At 61.5% G+C, this 17,661-nt stretch overlaps 1 protein-coding gene across 2 annotated transcripts in view; it reads left to right on the forward strand.

Annotated features, from left to right (window-relative positions):
* The window catches only part of SCUBE1 (signal peptide, CUB domain and EGF like domain containing 1), a 138,824-nt gene extending 121,891 nt beyond the window's left edge, over positions 1-16,933 (forward strand). For both annotated transcript variants that reach the window (XM_046013125.1, XM_046013126.1), the window contains 8 exons: positions 114-317; positions 3,399-3,560; positions 4,871-5,038; positions 6,469-6,630; positions 8,004-8,201; positions 8,865-9,017; positions 9,370-9,449; positions 11,361-16,933. In XM_046013125.1, the coding sequence (XP_045869081.1) occupies positions 114-317; positions 3,399-3,560; positions 4,871-5,038; positions 6,469-6,630; positions 8,004-8,201; positions 8,865-9,017; positions 9,370-9,449; positions 11,361-11,513 (1,280 nt within the window). In that variant the 3' untranslated portion in view covers positions 11,514-16,933. The remainder of the gene's footprint in view (positions 1-113; positions 318-3,398; positions 3,561-4,870; positions 5,039-6,468; positions 6,631-8,003; positions 8,202-8,864; positions 9,018-9,369; positions 9,450-11,360) is intronic.
* Positions 16,934-17,661: the final 728 nt, after the last annotated feature.

Raw genomic sequence — 17,661 nt, forward strand, 5'->3', positions numbered from 1 at the left:
CCCCAGCTGCTGCGTGAACCGTGCTGGGAGCAGAGGCCTGGCGGCGGGGCGGGGGAAGGTCAGGGAAGAGGCTGCTCCAGGGTTGCGAGTCACCGTCCCTCCTGCCCCTGCAGACACGTGTGAGGCGGACTGCGTGCGGAAGCGCGCCGAGCAGAGCCTGCAGGCCGCCATCAAGACTCTGCGGAAGTCCTTCGGCCGGCAGCACTTCTCCGTCCAGGTCGCAGGCACAGAGTACGCGATGGCCCAGTGGCCGGCCAAGGCCCTGGAGGGCCAGGGGGCGTGCGGCACAGGCCAGGTGTTACAGGACGGGAAATGCGGTGCGTCCCTGCCCGTGGCCACTGGGATGCCCACTTGGCCAGCCTTCTCTGCCCTTCCTCCCACGGGGGGCCCGGGGCAACGGACACACTGGGAGGGGACAGCGAGACAAAAGCTTGCCGGACGAGCAGTCCCACGCTCATCAGCACGGCTGTCATTTGAAGAGCATCAGCCTGGTGCCATGCCCTGGCAAGGCTCTTGCTGGGCTAACGTTTGCACACAAAATCCTCGCCACGGTGCTGAGGACGGGTAGGACAGGGAGAGCGTGGGCCAGCTCAGCTGCAGCAGGGGAGCAGAAGGGGCGCGGGGACTAGTCTCCGTGGCTAGAGAGAGCTTCCCAGCAGAGGCAGCGTGCGAGCTGGAGGACAGAGCTGAGGGGCCCCGGGGTGAGCACAGGCTGTCAGGAAGCAGATGAGGCCGGGCCCACAGCAGGAGCTCGGGCGGGGCAGCCAGCCCATGTCCAGGCCCCGGAGGCCGGGAGGCCGGGGACTGTTGAGAGGGGACCGGTCTAGAGATAGCCGCGTTGGCTGCCTGCAGGAGAATGGACGGAGCCCTTGCTCTGCTGGGCTTCATGTTTACCGGGGAAGGACGGCAGCCAGTAGGCAGGCATACCCACACCTCACGTACAGACACCCCAGCGCCTTGCCGCAGGGCCATGGTGCTTCTCCGGTGTGGTGGAAGCCATGGGAAGTTTCCAAGTAGAGGAACATTATCGCTCTCTCATCAGGGGAAGGCTCCCATGAGCAAGGACCGAGGAAGGGAGGCCAACCGGGAGTCGGTAGAGTCTTGAACGGGGAGTGGGGGGCTGGCAGCAGGACAAGAAGGAACAAGACAGAGAGAGCACTTTGGAGGGGTGGCTGGGAGGAAGTAGGCTTCGAGGGCAGCCCCCAAGGGCCACGGGGCAGAAGCGGCATCATACTCTGATCTGGGGAAGGCGCGGCTGGAGGAGACAGAGTGTCTGTGCTCACTCGCTCAGGCACGCAAGTCATCCCTGTGAAGACGTTGAATGGTTAGGATGGCTGGAGCCACAGACCTGGGGCACAAAGCATAGGCTGGGCCAGGAGATTAACTGGGGAGCTGCTGGAGAAGAGGTGGGATTTAGGGGCGTGGGGGAAGGAGGGGCTCCGGCTGAAGCAGTGCAGAGAGCGCGGCAGGAGGGCAGGGCCTTGGTGATGTCATTTTTTTTTTAAGATTTTATCTATTTATTTATTTGCGAGAGAGAGTGCACACCAGGGAAAGGGGCAGAGGGAGAGGGAGCAGCAGACTCCCCGCTGAGCAGGGAGCCTGAGGTGGAGCCGGACCCCAGGAGATCGTGACCAGAGCCGAAGGCAGAGGTGCAACCAGCTGAGCCACCCAGGCGCCCCCTTCTTCTGTTTTCTTGTTTTGAAATCATTTCAAACATTCGGAAGTACTGCGGGGCAGAACAAGAAACGTGCACGGTTTCTTCGTCCGGGTTCCCCTGTGTGCTGCCCTGAGCACGTCCAGCCCACACAGCCCATTCCAGTTCCCAGTCTTCCCACAGCGTCCCCGTCCCGCACGTTCAGTGTCCTGTCTCTCCAGATTCCTTCGGTGTGGAGCAGTCCTTGGCTCTTTCCCTGCCTCTCCTGTCCTCCTGCCATAGGCTGACCCTCATGAGGCTGCATCCCCCATTTCCATGACCCGTTGGGCCGGAAAACCCCACTCGATGCCTGCTCTTCAGCGCCCCCGTCAGGAGGCGTCGGGTACTGACCCAGGCCCCTACAGGTCCTTCCCCCTCCCTTTTCCTTCTGCCATTGAGGCGGATGTGCTGGGGCTGGAATTCTGAGCCTGTACAACTAACTGCTCAGCACCAGACATCCTCGGCCCAGCCGCAGCCATCGCACTCAGTGACAGCTCCGCCAAAGCTGCCGGTTTCCGATGGTTACTGGACGGTGTCCTCTATTCCGGCCGGCCCTTGTCCGCGTGCGTTAGCGTTCTGTACGGAAGAGCTTTCCCTCCCCCTCACTCACGGATGTATCTGAGGACCTACGTGTCTGTGTATGTGTATCAGTGTGGGCTCCGCGACTCCTCTGTTCTTTGCGGGGCTGTAATCCAAGCCTAGCGTTACTCAGTTCAGGGCTCAGGTCATTCCCGGTGTAGCCAGTCAGGCCGGTTCCCCGTCCTTCAGACATGCCCCCTGTCACTTGCTGAGGGTTCTAGGGCACCAAACCTTTACTTCCCCTGCCCCAGCCTTCGCAATCAGTCAGGGACCCCGGGACCCCAAGAGGAGGAAAATATGAAGAAGCCAGAGCTGGGATCCTCATTGCTAATGTAGCGTCCATCCTTCCAGGCGCTCACCGGACAGAGCTAGCGAGTACGGGTGTATATTAAACACGGGCGTGTATATGGATTTGCACGGTGTTCTGGGTACATGGGTGTGTGCGTGCGTGTGTGTGTGTGTTTTATAAAACCATACATTCACACCAGTGTCTCCAGTCCAATAGCTCAGGGTTCTTTCTAACCTCCCCTCTTTCCACGTTTCTAAATTGCTTCTCCAGGAAACCTCCGGCTCCCTCCCTTCTTATTTTCTCCTTATTTTCTCAGTCAGTCTTCTTATGCGTCGGTTTGCTACATGCAGCCGACCACACGGCCTCTGGCCTCCGCCACCAGGCCTCCCTGCCTCTGTCACTCCCCCCATGCCCTCTGCACACTGTCCCCACATGGCCACTCCTCCCCATGGAGAAGGAACGGGGAGAGTAGGAGATCTCGGTTTGGCCACAACGCCCATGGGACAGCCAGGAAACTGTTGGGACTGAGGCTGAGGGGGCAGGGCTGGAGGGCAGGACACAGGGCAGAGAGAGACCTCAGGGCTGAGCGGGAGCAGCGAGGACGGGGCCAGAAACCAGGGTCAGGCCTCCGGGCTCTTCACAGACGGCTGCTGCCTTGCTCCTACCCTTAGCTCTCCTGAGACGGCCCTGGGCCCCTCTGGGATCTTTGAGCCAAAGGGATGAGGGATGTGCTCTATCTGGGGGACAGAGCCTGGGTTTGAGGTACCGGGAGACAAAGCGCCTGGCCACTGCTCCCCATCTCTGCCCCCCGGCAATCTCTCCACTTTGCCTCTGCAGTGGCCTGCGCACCTGGCACCTACTTCAGCGGAGAGCCCGGCCAGTGTGTGCCATGCGCACCGGGGTCCTACCAGGACGGGGACGGCCAACTCAGCTGCACGCCGTGCCCCAGCAGTGACGGGCTCGGCCTGGCTGGTGCCCGCAACGTATCTGAATGTGGAGGCGAGTGCGGGTTGCCCCTGGAGGGAGGAGGGGTTGGGGGTTGCGGTGGGGGGATCTGGCGGCACCTCCTGTCTCTACTGAGGTCCTCAAAGCCAGGGCCCGACCCCTAGTGATATTCCATAAAGCTCTCAGCCATGTGCAGAGCCTGGCATGACTTCCAGGCTGCCACACTCACAGAGGCCACTGGGGCCGCAAAGCATCTGTGTGCCAGCAGGCCCCGGGCTGGGCCTAGTGCACCCGAGAACAGCAGCACGTGGTTTGGAAAGGACTTTGCGGTTTACAAACACCTGGTCTTTTATGGGCCCACATATTGTCTGTAACGAGGCACGTAGTGCGATATGGTTGACCAGACGTGTTACATGGTGTGGAGCCCCACACCATCCTTGACGTTCTCCACGTGAAGAACTTTACAGTTTGCCCTATGAATGGTTTGGGAAGCCCTTTGGCCGTTTACCAAGCACAACTTGGTTTGCAAAGAGTTTTTCCATTTACTGCCTCACTTAACCACATCTGCAGTATGGGCTCACACCCCCACCCAACAGCCTCCCTTCCCCGGCCATCGTGGGGACCACCCAAGACAATGGGTGGGGAAAAGTGTGCCTGCGAGGGTGGGTGGGTGGGACAGTGGGGACCACCAGCCAGCTTTCTCTGGGGTACAGACGGGATCAGAGCCCAACCCTGAGTCCCTGCAGTCTACCTGGCTGTGCCCTCTGAGACTGTGGTCTCTGCCCTTAGCAGGGCCAGTGACTGAGAGCAGAGAGCGGCCACTGATAAGAGCAGAGAATTCAGGGTCTGGGCCGAGAGGGCTTCCAGCCCACCCCTTACTCAATGCCAAAGCACCCTCTGCACCCCAACTTAATGCTGGGTGTGTTGTCCCCTCTCGGTCCCAGCCATGCCCTTAGGGACTTCCCAGACTTCCCCCCCACCTCCCCGCCTGGCCCAGCCCTGCAGACTGGAGCCTGGTTCCTCATGTGGAGGGCGCAGTGTGGCCCTTCCCCCAGGGGGCAGCTCCTCTGACCTCTCCCCTGCACCTGTGGGGTCCGCACGTCCCAGCTGAGAAGCAAAGCACCTGCTCTTGCTAGTGGGAGAGGTGAAGCCAGGCCTGGCCAAGGCCCCACAGTGCCTGAGCCGCAGGCAGCATCCGGACCGGGACAGGGGAGGGCAGCCCAGCTCCTTTTCCCAGGTCCCCCGACCCCTAGCACCACCCCTAGCCGTGGTCCCCTTCCCCAGGCAGGTGAGGGTTGAGAGCAGGGTCTGGACTGAGGCGCCTGGACCTCCCGCCAGCCTGAGCCATGACCCCTGACTTGCAGGCCAGTGCGCTCCAGGCTCCTTCTCCCCGGATGGTTTCCGGCCCTGCCAGCCCTGCCCTGTGGGCACGTACCAGCCTGAACCTGGGCGCACGGGCTGCTTCTCCTGCGGAGGGGGGCTGCTCACCAAGCACGAGGGCACGGTCTCCTTCCAAGACTGTGAGGCCAAAGGTGAGTAGCCAGAGCTGTGCCGGGATGTTTTCCCTCAACACCGCTCCTCTCCCGCATGGCCGATGTCCAAGAGCTGAGGCGTGGCCCGGAGCTCCCGGCAGTGGACACGGGACCAGCACCATGCCACACCTGGGACAGGGACAGCAGGGACCACACAAGCCCACCCGAGGGTCTCAGATGGGAGAGCCAGGCAGGCACAGTGGTTACAGATGGGAGCTTTGAACCTGACTCACAGGAAAGCTCGTTTGGGGGATGAAGAAATGTAAGGGCAGTGGGACAAGGTCGGACCGTCTCACCTTCCCTTGAGACCCTCCCTTTAGGGCCGGGGGGGCCTGCTGTCCAGCCGCACCTTCCCCTGCATGGTCACCAAATCCCCCTGATGGCACTGCCTCCCCTTGCACACGCCACCGCCCTGCCAAGACCTTTGGGACGACGCTTCCCACCCGCTGACCCTGATATCCTTGGGGGCAGACGGACAGAACCCTCCCTTCTAGAAGAGAAAACTCCACCTCTCCTCCGGTTCCTGCCAGGATTTCTGCTCCTTACTGCGAAACTTGTAGAAAGAGCGTGTGGACTACACTTCCTCTCCCCTCTAGTCAGACTCTCACCCACCGCCCCCCCGATCATTGCTCCCATCAAGGCTGGAGCCAAGTCCCTTCCCTGCCGGCATCTCCCGCAGCCCCGTGGCCTCAGGCTCCGCTCAGCCTCACCCCGCCCCCTTGGCTGGTAGTGCTGGGGTCCCCGGCCTGCCAGTGACTCTGGAGCCAGGATAGAAAGAGCATCCAGTGACCCCACTTTCCGTCCCCAGCCCCGCCTCTGTCCTGAACTCAGTGCTACACCCTCCTACTGAGGGACAGCCCCGGTCATAGCCCACGTGGCCAGAGCCCCTCATCTTGGCCACACAGTGCCCCCCCCACCCAGCTCACACCAGCTCCGTCCTACCAGGTGCCTGGGGAGACTGCTGCCTGTGCCCCCCGCCCACCCCTCACCGGGACCATGCGGTGCCTCCAGGTCCCCTTCTCCCTTAGAGCGAAGCCTGGCATGACCCCTGGACCCAGGAGCTCATGGCCATGGCCTGTGACCTCCCCCCTGGCCACGCCCGCTCCCTCCCCCCAGATCGCCTCCCAGCTGGCTCCACAGGGCTCAAGCCTCCACACAAGGTCCCCACAGCCCTTGAGCAGCGCACACCCGGCCTTACAACAGTTCACGTCCCATTTGTTGTCCCCGAATACATGTCCCTCGCGGGCGGGCCTCAGTCACAGAGCTCCCTGCCCAGCTCTGGGCGGTCCCCATGCTCCGCACAGCCGTGGACGGGACTGCGCGTGGGTGGTCAAGAAGGGCTTTGAACTCGGCACCAAGACAGACCTCGAGGGCAGGGAGGCGCTGGGGAGAAAGTCCCCTGCCCTTTCCCACCTGCAACCCCCCCACAGTGCACTGCTCCCCGGGCCACCACTACAACACCACCACCCACCGGTGCATCCGCTGCCCCGTGGGCACCTACCAGCCCGAGTTTGGCCAGAACCACTGCATCACCTGCCCGGGCGACACCAGCACGGACTTCGATGGCTCCACCAACGTCACGCACTGCAAAAGTAGGTACAGCTCTCCCCGCGGCTGGGGCGGGGGGGGCTATTGGGGACGGGGCAAGCCCTCACCCCACACAGTGCCCACGGGACCCCAGGGACCCCGCCCGGCTCCAGCACACCCACGCGTCCACTCAGGGTGACGCCCCCGTGCCTCTGTGCTCGGCGGGTCTGCCCGGGCCTCCGGGTCTGTGGAGGGGAAAGCCGGGCCCATGGCGGGGGGCTGCGGTTCGGGGGCTGAGGACCAGGCCATGCCTCTCTTGAAGGCACGTGCGCGGCTGGGCTGCCAAGTGGACACAGACCAGCCCAGGGGACGGGAAGCAGACACGAAGCGTGGATGGGTGTGGAGGCGCGAGAGGAAGCCCAGCCGGCCTCCTCGTGTCTGTGAGGAGCTCAGTTTAGCCAAGAGAAATGGGGGCAGCATAAGACGCCGTGGGAAGTAGCTTCCCCGGCAAGTCATCTGGGCGTAACAGACTTGACTTTAGATACTTTTAATTCATTTTTTGGGGTCATCTGGGACAGATTTTCTGGTGGCGTGCCCTCCCCCAATCAATTTCTGGCCAGTTACCCCTTTCCCTGTGCTGCTGGCCATGTCTGGGACAGCCCAAAGGCCCATGAAGGGGACTAAACCCTAGAGGGGAAGCTGCCCCACTTCCCCAGGGGGTCCCGCGGGGCTCATGGCCTCTGGGGACAGAAGAGCAGGCACCGTGTGGGGCTCCACAGAGGCAGCGTCGAAATGTCCTCCTGAGTAAAAGTGGAGAAAGCAAAAAGGGAAGCTTCTGGAAGGTGAGGTAAACATGAAAGTTTTCCTAGGAATTTTGATATGAGGGGTTTTGTAAACGAAAAGGCATAAGGAAATTGTATGTATTTAGTGTTCGGTTCAGTTCTCTTTGCAGACCTAAGGTGACTTCTTTTGTAATGTTGAGGCTGGGAGACTTTAGCTCACAGAGATGCTGCGTTTGGCTTCTTAAGGGTTCCGGAGCTTACCTACAAAGGGGAGCGTGTCTCTTTGTCCTCACTGTGCTGCCTGCTTGTCCCCGAGCCCTCCCGCTTGGCAGGGAGGGCGACCACCCCGGGCCCCTGGCGGGCCCTCAGGGAGCATGGAGGGCACGGAGGGAGAGAGAAGACCGGGGTTCACGAGTCGGAGGGTTCACCGACCTTTCATACCACCGCCTGCAGGAGCAGGGCTGGCAGGGGAGCCGACACCGGGCAGGTCTGTCACAGGGTGCCCCCCGGGAGGATGACCTCGTGGGCAGAGTGGCCCAGGGCCAGGCTAGCTGGTGGGGAGGCCGGTGGAGGCGGCCGCGGGGCTGTCAGGGCCCGCCCTCCCCGTGCCCCGTGCAGCAGGCCTGAGCAGGCCCGTGCGGCCCCGGTGCCCACAGACCAGCACTGTGGCGGCGAGCTCGGCGACTACACAGGCTACATCGAGTCCCCCAACTACCCCGGCGACTACCCGGCCAACGCCGAGTGCGTGTGGCACATCTCGCCGCCCCCCAAGCGCAGGATCCTCATCGTGGTCCCCGAGATCTTCCTGCCCGTTGAGGACGAGTGCGGCGACGTCCTGGTCATGAGGAAGAGCGGTATGCGCAGGTGGAGGCGGAGCAGCGGAGGGGCCACCCAGGGTCACCCGTTGCGGGGGAGGGGGTTCACAGCCACCTCTGACCCACCGTCTGCTCACGGGGCTGAACTCTAGGAGGTCAGCTCCTCCCGCCTTCAGGGCACCTCAGGAAGGCTGCCCGGGGAGCAATGAGGAGGTGGGGCACCCTTTGGCCAGCCCCACACACCCCGGGGTCAGCAGGCTCACAGGGAGAGGGGACTTCCCAACTGTGACCCCCCACCCCAGCCCTGGCTTGTGCTGGGTGTGGGCATGAGCCCTGTCCTGGGGGAGCAGTTGGCTGGAGAAAGACAGGGACAACCCGACAGAGAGGGGCGGTGACCAAGGGTTCACCAGGGCAGAGCAGGAACATGGTAGTGTGAGGATGGAGCAGTCAGGGAGGCTTCCTGGAGGAGAAGGCCCAGAAACCTGCTCTGTAGGACGAGTAGGAACTGGGCTTGAGGGTGGGCACCGGCGTTTGAGGCAGAGGTAACATGGGTGGAGCCTAGAGCTGGACTGTTTGGGGGACCGGGCGTGGGAACTGGGTGGCTGACCTGGTGGGGGAAGCACGTGGCCTGCGGAAGGAGGACGAGGGCCAGGGCAGGCTTGTGGATCAGCCAGCCGCTCAGCCGCCCTGCTCTGTCCCCAGCATCACCCGCGTCCATCACCACCTATGAGACCTGCCAGACCTATGAGAGGCCCATCGCCTTCACCTCCCGCTCCCGGAAGCTCTGGATCCAGTTCAGATCCAATGAAGGCAACAGCGGCAAAGGGTTCCAAGTGCCCTACGTCACCTACGACGGTCAGTGCGGCCGTGCGCGCCCGGCCCAGGCTGGCGCTGCGGACCCGGAGGCAACAGACACATGCAGGGTGGGGGGGGGGTGCAGGCGGCGGAGCCCTGAGTGATGACTGTGGCCTTCAGCGTGTTGTACTGCCCAAGCAGGGTTTTGAGGGTTGAACAGAAGTTTCTAGCCAGCCAAGCCTCAAGGAAAACAATTTGGGTGGAGGGTACAGAGGTTCAGCGGCAGAAGTGCCCGTGGCCAAGGTCTGAGTCTGAACGTGGCGCAGGGGGAGGCGGGGGCAGAAGGGGAGGGGGAAGCAGGCGGGGTCTGGCGCCTTCACCTGCCTTCCTCCCTTGCCGGTGGGTTTCACAGAGGACTACCAGCAGTTGATAGAAGATATCGTTCGCGATGGGCGGCTCTACGCCTCGGAGAACCACCAGGAAATTTTAAAAGTGAGTGAGCTTCTTTATGGGCAAGGGTCCGTGTGGTCCCAGGATGGTGGCCTGTGATGATTCCAGGCCTCTGTCCTTGCAGACCAGGAGCCCAAGACAAGCTCCCTGGTGGCGTCCAGCACAGGGCCTGCTGACTGGCCTTTGGGCTCCCCGCCAGCTGCCGGCCTCGCTTCCCTCATCTGTGAGATGCGGGGGGAGCTTCAACTCGGTGGAATCCGCCCCCACCTTTGGGGCCGCCTGTCCCCTCGTCCTGCTGTGACCTTAAGAAGCAGAGCCACCTTGTCATCGAGGGGCGCTATGTCTGTCATACGGCAGGCACCGGCCAGCGCTGGGCCCTGACCCAGGGATTTGTTTGGGCTCTGGGGGTCTGGCCCCAGCTCAGCGTCTGGGGAGCTAACACTCCCAGCCTGGGAGCTGAGGTGGACGGGGCTGGAGCAGGGTGGGGTTCCCTGGCTGTCCCGTCCCAGCGGGGTGGCCCTGGGCAAGCCCCCTGAGAAACAGGGGTGGCTCACAGAGGGTGGGTCTTCCAGCCCCGGGTCTGGCACGGTCCTGCACGCAGTAGGCACTTTGTAAGCAGAGAGGTTCGCCCCGATGCTGCTGCACCCAGGAGCAGAGCTGGAGCCCATCCGTGCAGGGGGAACCGGAGGCTCGTGCCGGCGCCTCCATTGGTCCATCCGGCCGACTATGCCGGCTATCCTCCTGGCCCCTCCCCTGCCACCCTGGCCCTCTGCCCACGGCTCTACCCTGCCGCCAGGAGCATCTTTGCGGAACTAGAAGTGCTTCCGTCACTCAGGACAAAAACCTTGGCCCACAAGGCCCAGCTGGGCATGGCCCCCTCCTGCCTCTGAAGTCGTTCTCCAACCTCCACACTCCCTCCGCTCCCAGGGAGGCCTCTCTCCTCCGTGGACATCCGCCTGTCCTGCTCTCAGCGTAGGCATCCCTCCTCTGGGCAGATCACAGACCCTTCGAGTCCCACGTGCCTCTGGCTTTTGGCACCTGTTGGTCCTGCCGTCAGCTGTGGTCTAGGATCATTTGGGCCCCGGCCACCCTGGAGACAGAGGAGGTGCAGGAGTTCCTGCCTGACCTGCTGTCCCCAGCATGGGCCCCGTGCCCAGCACACGCGGGGGTGGGGGATGTTTCTCAAGGGCGAGGGTGCGAGGTCGCGCATGTCCATGATAGAGCGTGAGTGTGCGCCAGGACAGAGCAGACCCTGGACAGCAAATGTGCCTGAGGTCCCGGCCTGATGCTGGGACGTGATGCAGACAGCCTCTGGCCGGTGCCCGAAGCTGCACCCTCTCAGCACCCTGCCCTGAGCTCCGCTGCGGGCCGGGCTCCCTCCCAGCTCTCGTGACGCCGCGTGTGCTCGCCTCTACAGGGGGCTCAGCTTTCCGACCTTCACTGTTGGCCTCTAAACCCTCTGCCCCGCTCCATGTCCTCTGGTTTCAATGCGGTGGTTTGTTTTCTTTGATTTTGCAGAACTCTTTTTAAATAAAATACTATTAGAACACCAAAAGTTAAAACCAATAAACTATTTTTTTTTTTTAAATCAAAAAATGGGGCACCTGGATGACCCCGTCGGTGAAGAGTCCAACTCTTGGTTTCAGCTCAGGTCAGGAGATCAAGCCACAGTGAGGCTGGGCTCTGTGCTCCGCGGGGAGTCTCTGCTCTGCCTCTCCCTCTGCCGCTCCCCCATCGTGTGGGCTGTCTGTAAAATAAATAGATCTTAAAAAATCAAAAAAACAGTTCATGGTGAAGAGAGGCCCTGGGGTCTGAAACCCACCCAGCAGCGCAGTCTTCTCCCCCCTCATCCTTGCAGACAGCCCTGAGGCCCCTCCAGGGCCGCAGACATCAAAGAGGCCTGCAGCCCGGCCCCTGACTCGGCCTCCCCACCCGCCTCACCGTGTCTTGCAGGACAAGAAACTCATCAAGGCCCTCTTCGACGTGCTGGCGCACCCCCAGAACTACTTCAAGTACACAGCCCAGGAGTCCAAGGAGATGTTCCCGCGGTCCTTCATCAAGCTGCTGCGTTCCAAAGTGTCCCGGTTCCTGCGGCCCTACAAATAATGCCAGCAAGCTGCCCTGCTTGGCCGGGCATCCCGATGAGGAGGGGAGCACGCCTTCCCTCCGCAGGAGAGGCTAGAAGGCGGCTCTGCGGGCCTCCACGCTGCCCTGGGAAGTTACCACAGCAGCTGCCCTTCGGAAACACGGACCAGCCTGTGGGGGTGAGACCACATCCAGGCGGAGACCCTGGGCCGCCGCGCTCCTCAGGTCACCAGCTGGGAAAACACTGCTTTTGGCAGGCGGCTTTGCTCCCTCCCTCCCTCGGCCTGTTCCGCTCCGGGAGGGCACCCTCCCTGAGCGGCGCCAGCGGACCCACCTGGGCCGGGACACTCTGTGCCGCCGCGCAGCCAGCTCCTGGGCAAGCTGCACGTTTGGGGGTCACATGTGGCCTCGCCTGATGCCTCAGGAGAGAGGGGGACGCGACTGCCTCTGTCTGCAGGCAGGCTCTGGGAGGCATGATCTGCGACAGGAAGCCAGGCTGTGGGAGGAGGGGTGTGGGAGGGCGTCTGGGGAGCTTGGATAAGCCAGTGTCTGCACCGGCAAAGGTACCCACCCCTGTCCTCCAGCCGTGGGTCCGGGACGCAGGCGCCACGTGGCGGAGCTCCAAGGATTCTGTGATGGGACAGAGAAGAGCTGCCAGCCGAGGACACTGTAGATTTGTGCTTTTCCTTGATAGAGCATCTAATTAAGTACTATATATATATGAATATAAATATAAATATAATATACTTCTATCTGTGGGTACTTTAGGAAAATCCTTTTCAGTAACTGTAAATATGAACCGCAGCCCCACGCCTTCCCTCCCGAGCTGTCCCCAGCCTCCCTGAGCGATGAAGCCCCCCCAGGTGCTTGCCACCTGGTTCTGTGATGCCGGGGAGAGCACGCACCGGTTCTGGACACGCTCTGGAACACGCGTTCTTTGGGAACTGGGCCCTGATGCTTTGCTGGAGCGTTGCCCTCTGATGGAATGTGGTAGAAGGCCGTTTCCCCTTGGGCCCTTTCCTATGGGTACCGAGGCCCAGCAGGAAATCTTGAAAGGGACCTGTGCTGGCCCTGAGGCCATGACCTTGGGGTCTGTGCCATGGCCTGGTGCCACAGGGAAACAGGGAAACAAGGCTGTCACCACGTGAGCACAGGCCACCGCAAGAGACCTCAGAGGGCAGCAGCCCACCCGTTTATCTTACCAGTGAGGAGAACGTGCTACGGAGGGCGGGCAGCCAGCGTGGGAGGCCTGGCCCCAGGAGCGCTGTCTTCTTTGTGCTGTGCCACGCTGCGACCCTCTGAGAGTCTGTCTTTAAAGAAGAGAAGGCCGGAGGCTGACCCCGTCGCATGGTGTCCCCCTCGGCCAGGAAGCCAGCACCGGGACACAGCCAGAAACGTCCCTGCCGCTCTGAGTCCTCGCCTGCTGACCGGCTGCTGCCGCCGCCTGTGGGCCATGCGTGGGAAGCAGTCTGTGTCCTTAGGGTAGCAAACGTTCACAGTTGTAAAACACGTGGGAGAATCTTAAAATGAACCCGTCACCTGTCCCAGGTGCCTCTAGGCTGTCTCCTCCTCCTGCCCCCACACCCGCGCTCAGCAATGGGCTCCGTTGGAGACCCATCCATGGCACGCCGCTGATGGTGGAGCCTGGGGCCAGGCGACCAGGGTCTGGGGGTCGACGACAAGGCAGGGGGCGATGTCACAATACGAAACAGGGCTGGGGGCTCAGAAATCCTTCCTTGCCCCCGCCCGCGTCAGTTCGACACACGCTGCCACCAGCGCCTTCGCTGCCAAAATCCGACTCAGGTCTGGAAGGGGCCTGGTGGGCAGGTCAGTGTGAGCCCTGAGCTCTGTCCCGGCCCACACCACCGTCCCCTGGTCACAGGCCTAGAAGTCCAGCCTCGGTCTCCAGAAAGACCCCTGTCTTCCCTCCGAGTCATTGCTTATCCCCAGAAATTACATGAGTGTCCTCCAGAACAGGCTTCCGATAACAACCACCCGGGGCGGGGTTTTTTATGATGTTCTCAAAACATAGAGGACCAGAAGAGCTCTAACCTTCCTTGAAAACTTCGTGCCGCCCCTCTGGGTGGTTTCAGACAGTCGCCACCCACAAACCCCACTAACCCACCGGCCCTTCCAGTGGGAGCCCCCCCCCATGGTCCATGGCTCTCCCCGCCACTGTGGTCAGACCTGCCCGGTGTTCCCCCGGCAGAGCAGGACCAACGTGGGGCCCCTCGCCCTCACAGGTACCAGGGAGCCAGCTACCCCAGTGTGCCAGCTGCCCACACATTCCCATCAGGGGCACTCAAAGGCCAGGAGTGGGGTCTATCCTTAATGTCAGCCCTCAGCCCCACCCTGGGGAACCTGAGGGTCCCACCTGTGAAACCAGATCTGTCCCCCGTCGTTGGAGCCCGGTGGCTCGGGAGGAGAGCTCCCGGGCAACAAAGCCCGTTTGTCCATGTTCCCGTGTTGTGGAGGCTGGTGGCCGGTTGGAGCGAGTGGAGGTAGAAAGGACGGGCCGCAGAGAGGACAGGTCCCCGCAGTGGGTCCCGGGGAAGAACAGCTCAGGACAAGGGTGCGGGAGGCCCGTGCTGCCCGAGGGAGGGGCTGTGCCAGGAGCCCGGCCTGCCTCTGGATGGGACGTTGGCCTCAAGCAGCCGCAGGCCCAGCCCAGCCCACCGCCGCCCCTCGCGTGGCTCGAACCCTCCGCGGCGGGCCAGTCGATCCCTCCAAGGCAAAGAGCCAAGGATCAAGCTTCTGGAAGCAAAATCTTGCCCAGCTGGCCGGGACTGAAAGCTGCCAAGCCTGGAAGTCCTGAGGAGCTTGGCTCTGCGCCTCGTGGGGCAGCCGGGGAGGCTCTCCAAGGGCGGCCAGTGGAAGACCGAGGTGCCCCTGCGCCGCGTGCCGGGTGGCGGCGGGACCAGGAGTGGCGGACCCGGAAGAAGCCCTTCGGCCCCGCACCGTGCCAAGGAAAGGAAAAGAACTGGCCTCAAGGTCCAGTGGCCATCTGGGCCCTCAGCGAGGGAACATCAGGGTCACCTCATCTGCCTCTCCGAATGAGGCTGCTTTTCCCCGGCTCTGCTCTTGCCTGAGCCAGGGAGGGCCTCTCAGCTGTGGCGTTGTGCTGGCCTCTCTCCCACCCCGGGCTCTCCACTTAGTCTCAGGCTCTGTGCCCCTCGCCCCGACAGGTGGCCTTGGCCGGTGGTGGCGACTTTGCTCTGCCCAGCTCTGGCTCCCCAGGGGCAGTCCTTGCCAGCCCATCCTGGCAGACAGAATGGTACCAGACTCGAGGAGGCCATGGGGCCCAAGGTGGCAGCCTCAGACAGCTTTCCCTCCTGCCGTCCGTTGGTTTGGGACACGCAGATAAAAGAGAACTGTAACCCGGGCCAAAAACTCACCACAGAGCAATGGCCCCAACAGGCCGCTTCTGAGAGCCCAAAGACAGATCTTCTTTCCTTCAATCTCTTAAAACCCGTGTTTCCTACCTGAACCCTCGTTCCCCTGGGGACTTGGCCAAGATCACCTATTTTCCATGACAAGAGGCCCCAGCCTGCTGGACCTAGAATGGACACCTAAGTGACATGTGGGGGGTGGGATAATTAGCTGAACACCTCCATCCACCACACTCAGGAGGAAAATTAAATACTGAGCTAATTTAGGTCACCAAGCAAACATTTGCTGAGTGCTTACCGTGTGCCAAGCTCCTAGAAAGAAAGGCCACAGCCATGGGGCTGGCAGAATCCTCTGGAAAGTCCCTCTTGGTCCCCGAGATAAAGATGATTGGGGCTGGCACTGGACAGAGCCCAGTGTTCCTGTCCCAGTACCCTGGACAGCGGGCAGACGGAGCAGGTCACCGAAGGAGTCCGAGGTCCGTCTCCCAAGGGAGGAGCTGCCGCCCGCCCGGCCTCAGGATGTGGCCGCCGTCCTCCAGCAGAGACAGAGGCGGAGAAGAGCTCAGCCAGCTTGCCCAGGACAGCGGCCTCCACCCCCCCCCGCCAACACACACACAACAGGCCCCTCTCTTCACCACGGATCCGCATGGGGCCGCTCAGCCCTTCTGACCCGGGTGACAGCACCAAGCCAACTTCATTCTGGCCAAAGGCAGAAGGACTGACGTTTGAGAGACATAACCAGTCCACACGTCAGAGCAGAGAGCTCGTGTTCTCCCAGATGGCTGCCCCTGGAGGCGCAGTTCTGAGCACCTGCTGTATGCCCGACACAGGTGCGGCCAGGAGGAGCTGCAGTGGGCTGTGTCCAGGCTGCCTGGTGTCTTGGCGAGGGCGGCGGGAGGGGACAGGCCAGTCCCAAGCCCAGACACTGCAGGCATGGCCACGCCTTCCTTCCCAGCACCCTGCACAGGAGGCCCCGAAAGAGCAGGACCCTCTGTTTCTCTGAGAACCCCCGAGCCCTCGGATGAGCCCTCTGAAACTGGGCCCCTCGAGTCTCAGCAGGAAGCAGTGAAAGCCTGAGTCCCCCCAGTCACCGGGCTGCGGGGGGCCATCCTCAGGGCCCTGCGGGGTGCGCGGGCCCCGACACTCATCGGACGTGGAGGGGGAGGCTCTAGGAGGCCCGGTGACATGCCCCAGGCGAGAAAGAGCTAGTAGTTGGTGGAAATGAGACTCAAACCCAAGCCCATCGAAACCCAAGGTAGGAGATGTCCGTCTGTCTGTGAGATATCCACGACCGAATTGTATGGATTAGGAAGCGCGCTGGGGAGCTCCGGGGCAGGGATGTGGCAGGTAGAGAGGAGGGAGGCGGAGGAGGTGTGGACATAGTGACCTCCCCTCCCTGTGGAACAAGCACTAGAAACTCAGAGGAAGCCCGGCTTCTGCCTTCTCTGCTGCGTGGAAGGGACGGACGTGTCCTTTCAGACTCGGGCCCATGGGGCAAGCTAAGCCGCAGCCCGGCGCTACCCCCGGACAGATGCTGCCCGCCCGCCGTCGGCCCCTCTTGCCGGCTTGGGCACACAACCGTGAGACAATGCGGGTGTCCCTCAGCAGACCGTGGGCTGAAAAGTAGGGGCAAAAAGAAAGCTCGCTGATGCCCAGGACTTTGTTTCCCTGTCCAGAGGCCACGGAGATCCCCAGGAAAGGTCTAGCCCGCTGACATTAGAACCTTGAACAGCCGGGGCAGACCCGGCCCATAGCGCTCTTGAAATGGGAAATCTGAACACCACGGGGGGAGCCTGGGGGGGAGGGACAGGGGCCTAGGGAGGGGGGAAGAGGAGCAGAGAGCTGGGCCCTCGTTCCCCCAGCCTCCGCCGGCCGTCCAGGCACTTTGGCAGCCCCTCTGTCTGCAAGAGTGACCTGTACCGGCACAATCATGGTTTTCTTTTAGTTGCCTTGAATATTCAAGGTTTTGTCTTCTCCATCGTGTTCATACATATGCATGTAATTAAACATTTGTGGAAATCACTTTAATAATAAACAGGAAACGAACCTAAATGTTGCTCCTTTCTTTCATTCATCAGAGGTCATGATCCGGGGCAGAAAGGCAACTAGAATCAAAAGAAAAATCTTTTCAGACATTCCTTGGCTATCCTTGAGGACTGCAAGTAAAGGAGCTTCCATAAGCTTCTGGAAGGCAAAGCAGTAGGTTTGAATCCGCACGTGAAGGGCACCCGAAGTTCGGGGACAGAGGTGTTCCTAGGAGAACCGCAGGGAGGTGGACCGTCTGAGCTCCAGGTCCACTGTTTCTCATGCCTGGCGGCGTGAGTGAGAGCTTCGCCTCTCCGCCGTGGCTTTGATCTCAGAGTCATGGTCACCGTGAGCCTTGGGGGATCTGGGACCCCTCGAAGCTGGACACACAGTCAGTGGCGTATTTGCTCACTCACGCGAATGTGTTTCTCTGGGAATACGACCCCCGGCTTCCATCAGATTCTCAAAGAAACCTAGACCGCCAAAAAGGCTGCTAACCATCCTCTCCTCAGAAATGCGGAGAAGCCTCCGGCATCAGGCCCTAGACAGGAGAAAAAAGCAATTTCATAAGTGATACTAATATTCCAAACAAGTGACAGTAAACGGCAGAGGTTACTCCAGCTCATTTTGTTCGGTTTTTGGTTTAACGCAATGATTTAAATGTCTAAGGAAATTTCTAGAATATACACAAAAGAGTTGAAAGCTGGGTCTCGAAAATATATTTGTACACCTGTGCTCATAGCAGCATGACTCAC

This window comes from Meles meles, chromosome 7 (assembly GCF_922984935.1).
Source record: "Meles meles chromosome 7, mMelMel3.1 paternal haplotype, whole genome shotgun sequence".
Taxonomy (NCBI): domain Eukaryota; kingdom Metazoa; phylum Chordata; class Mammalia; order Carnivora; family Mustelidae; genus Meles; species Meles meles.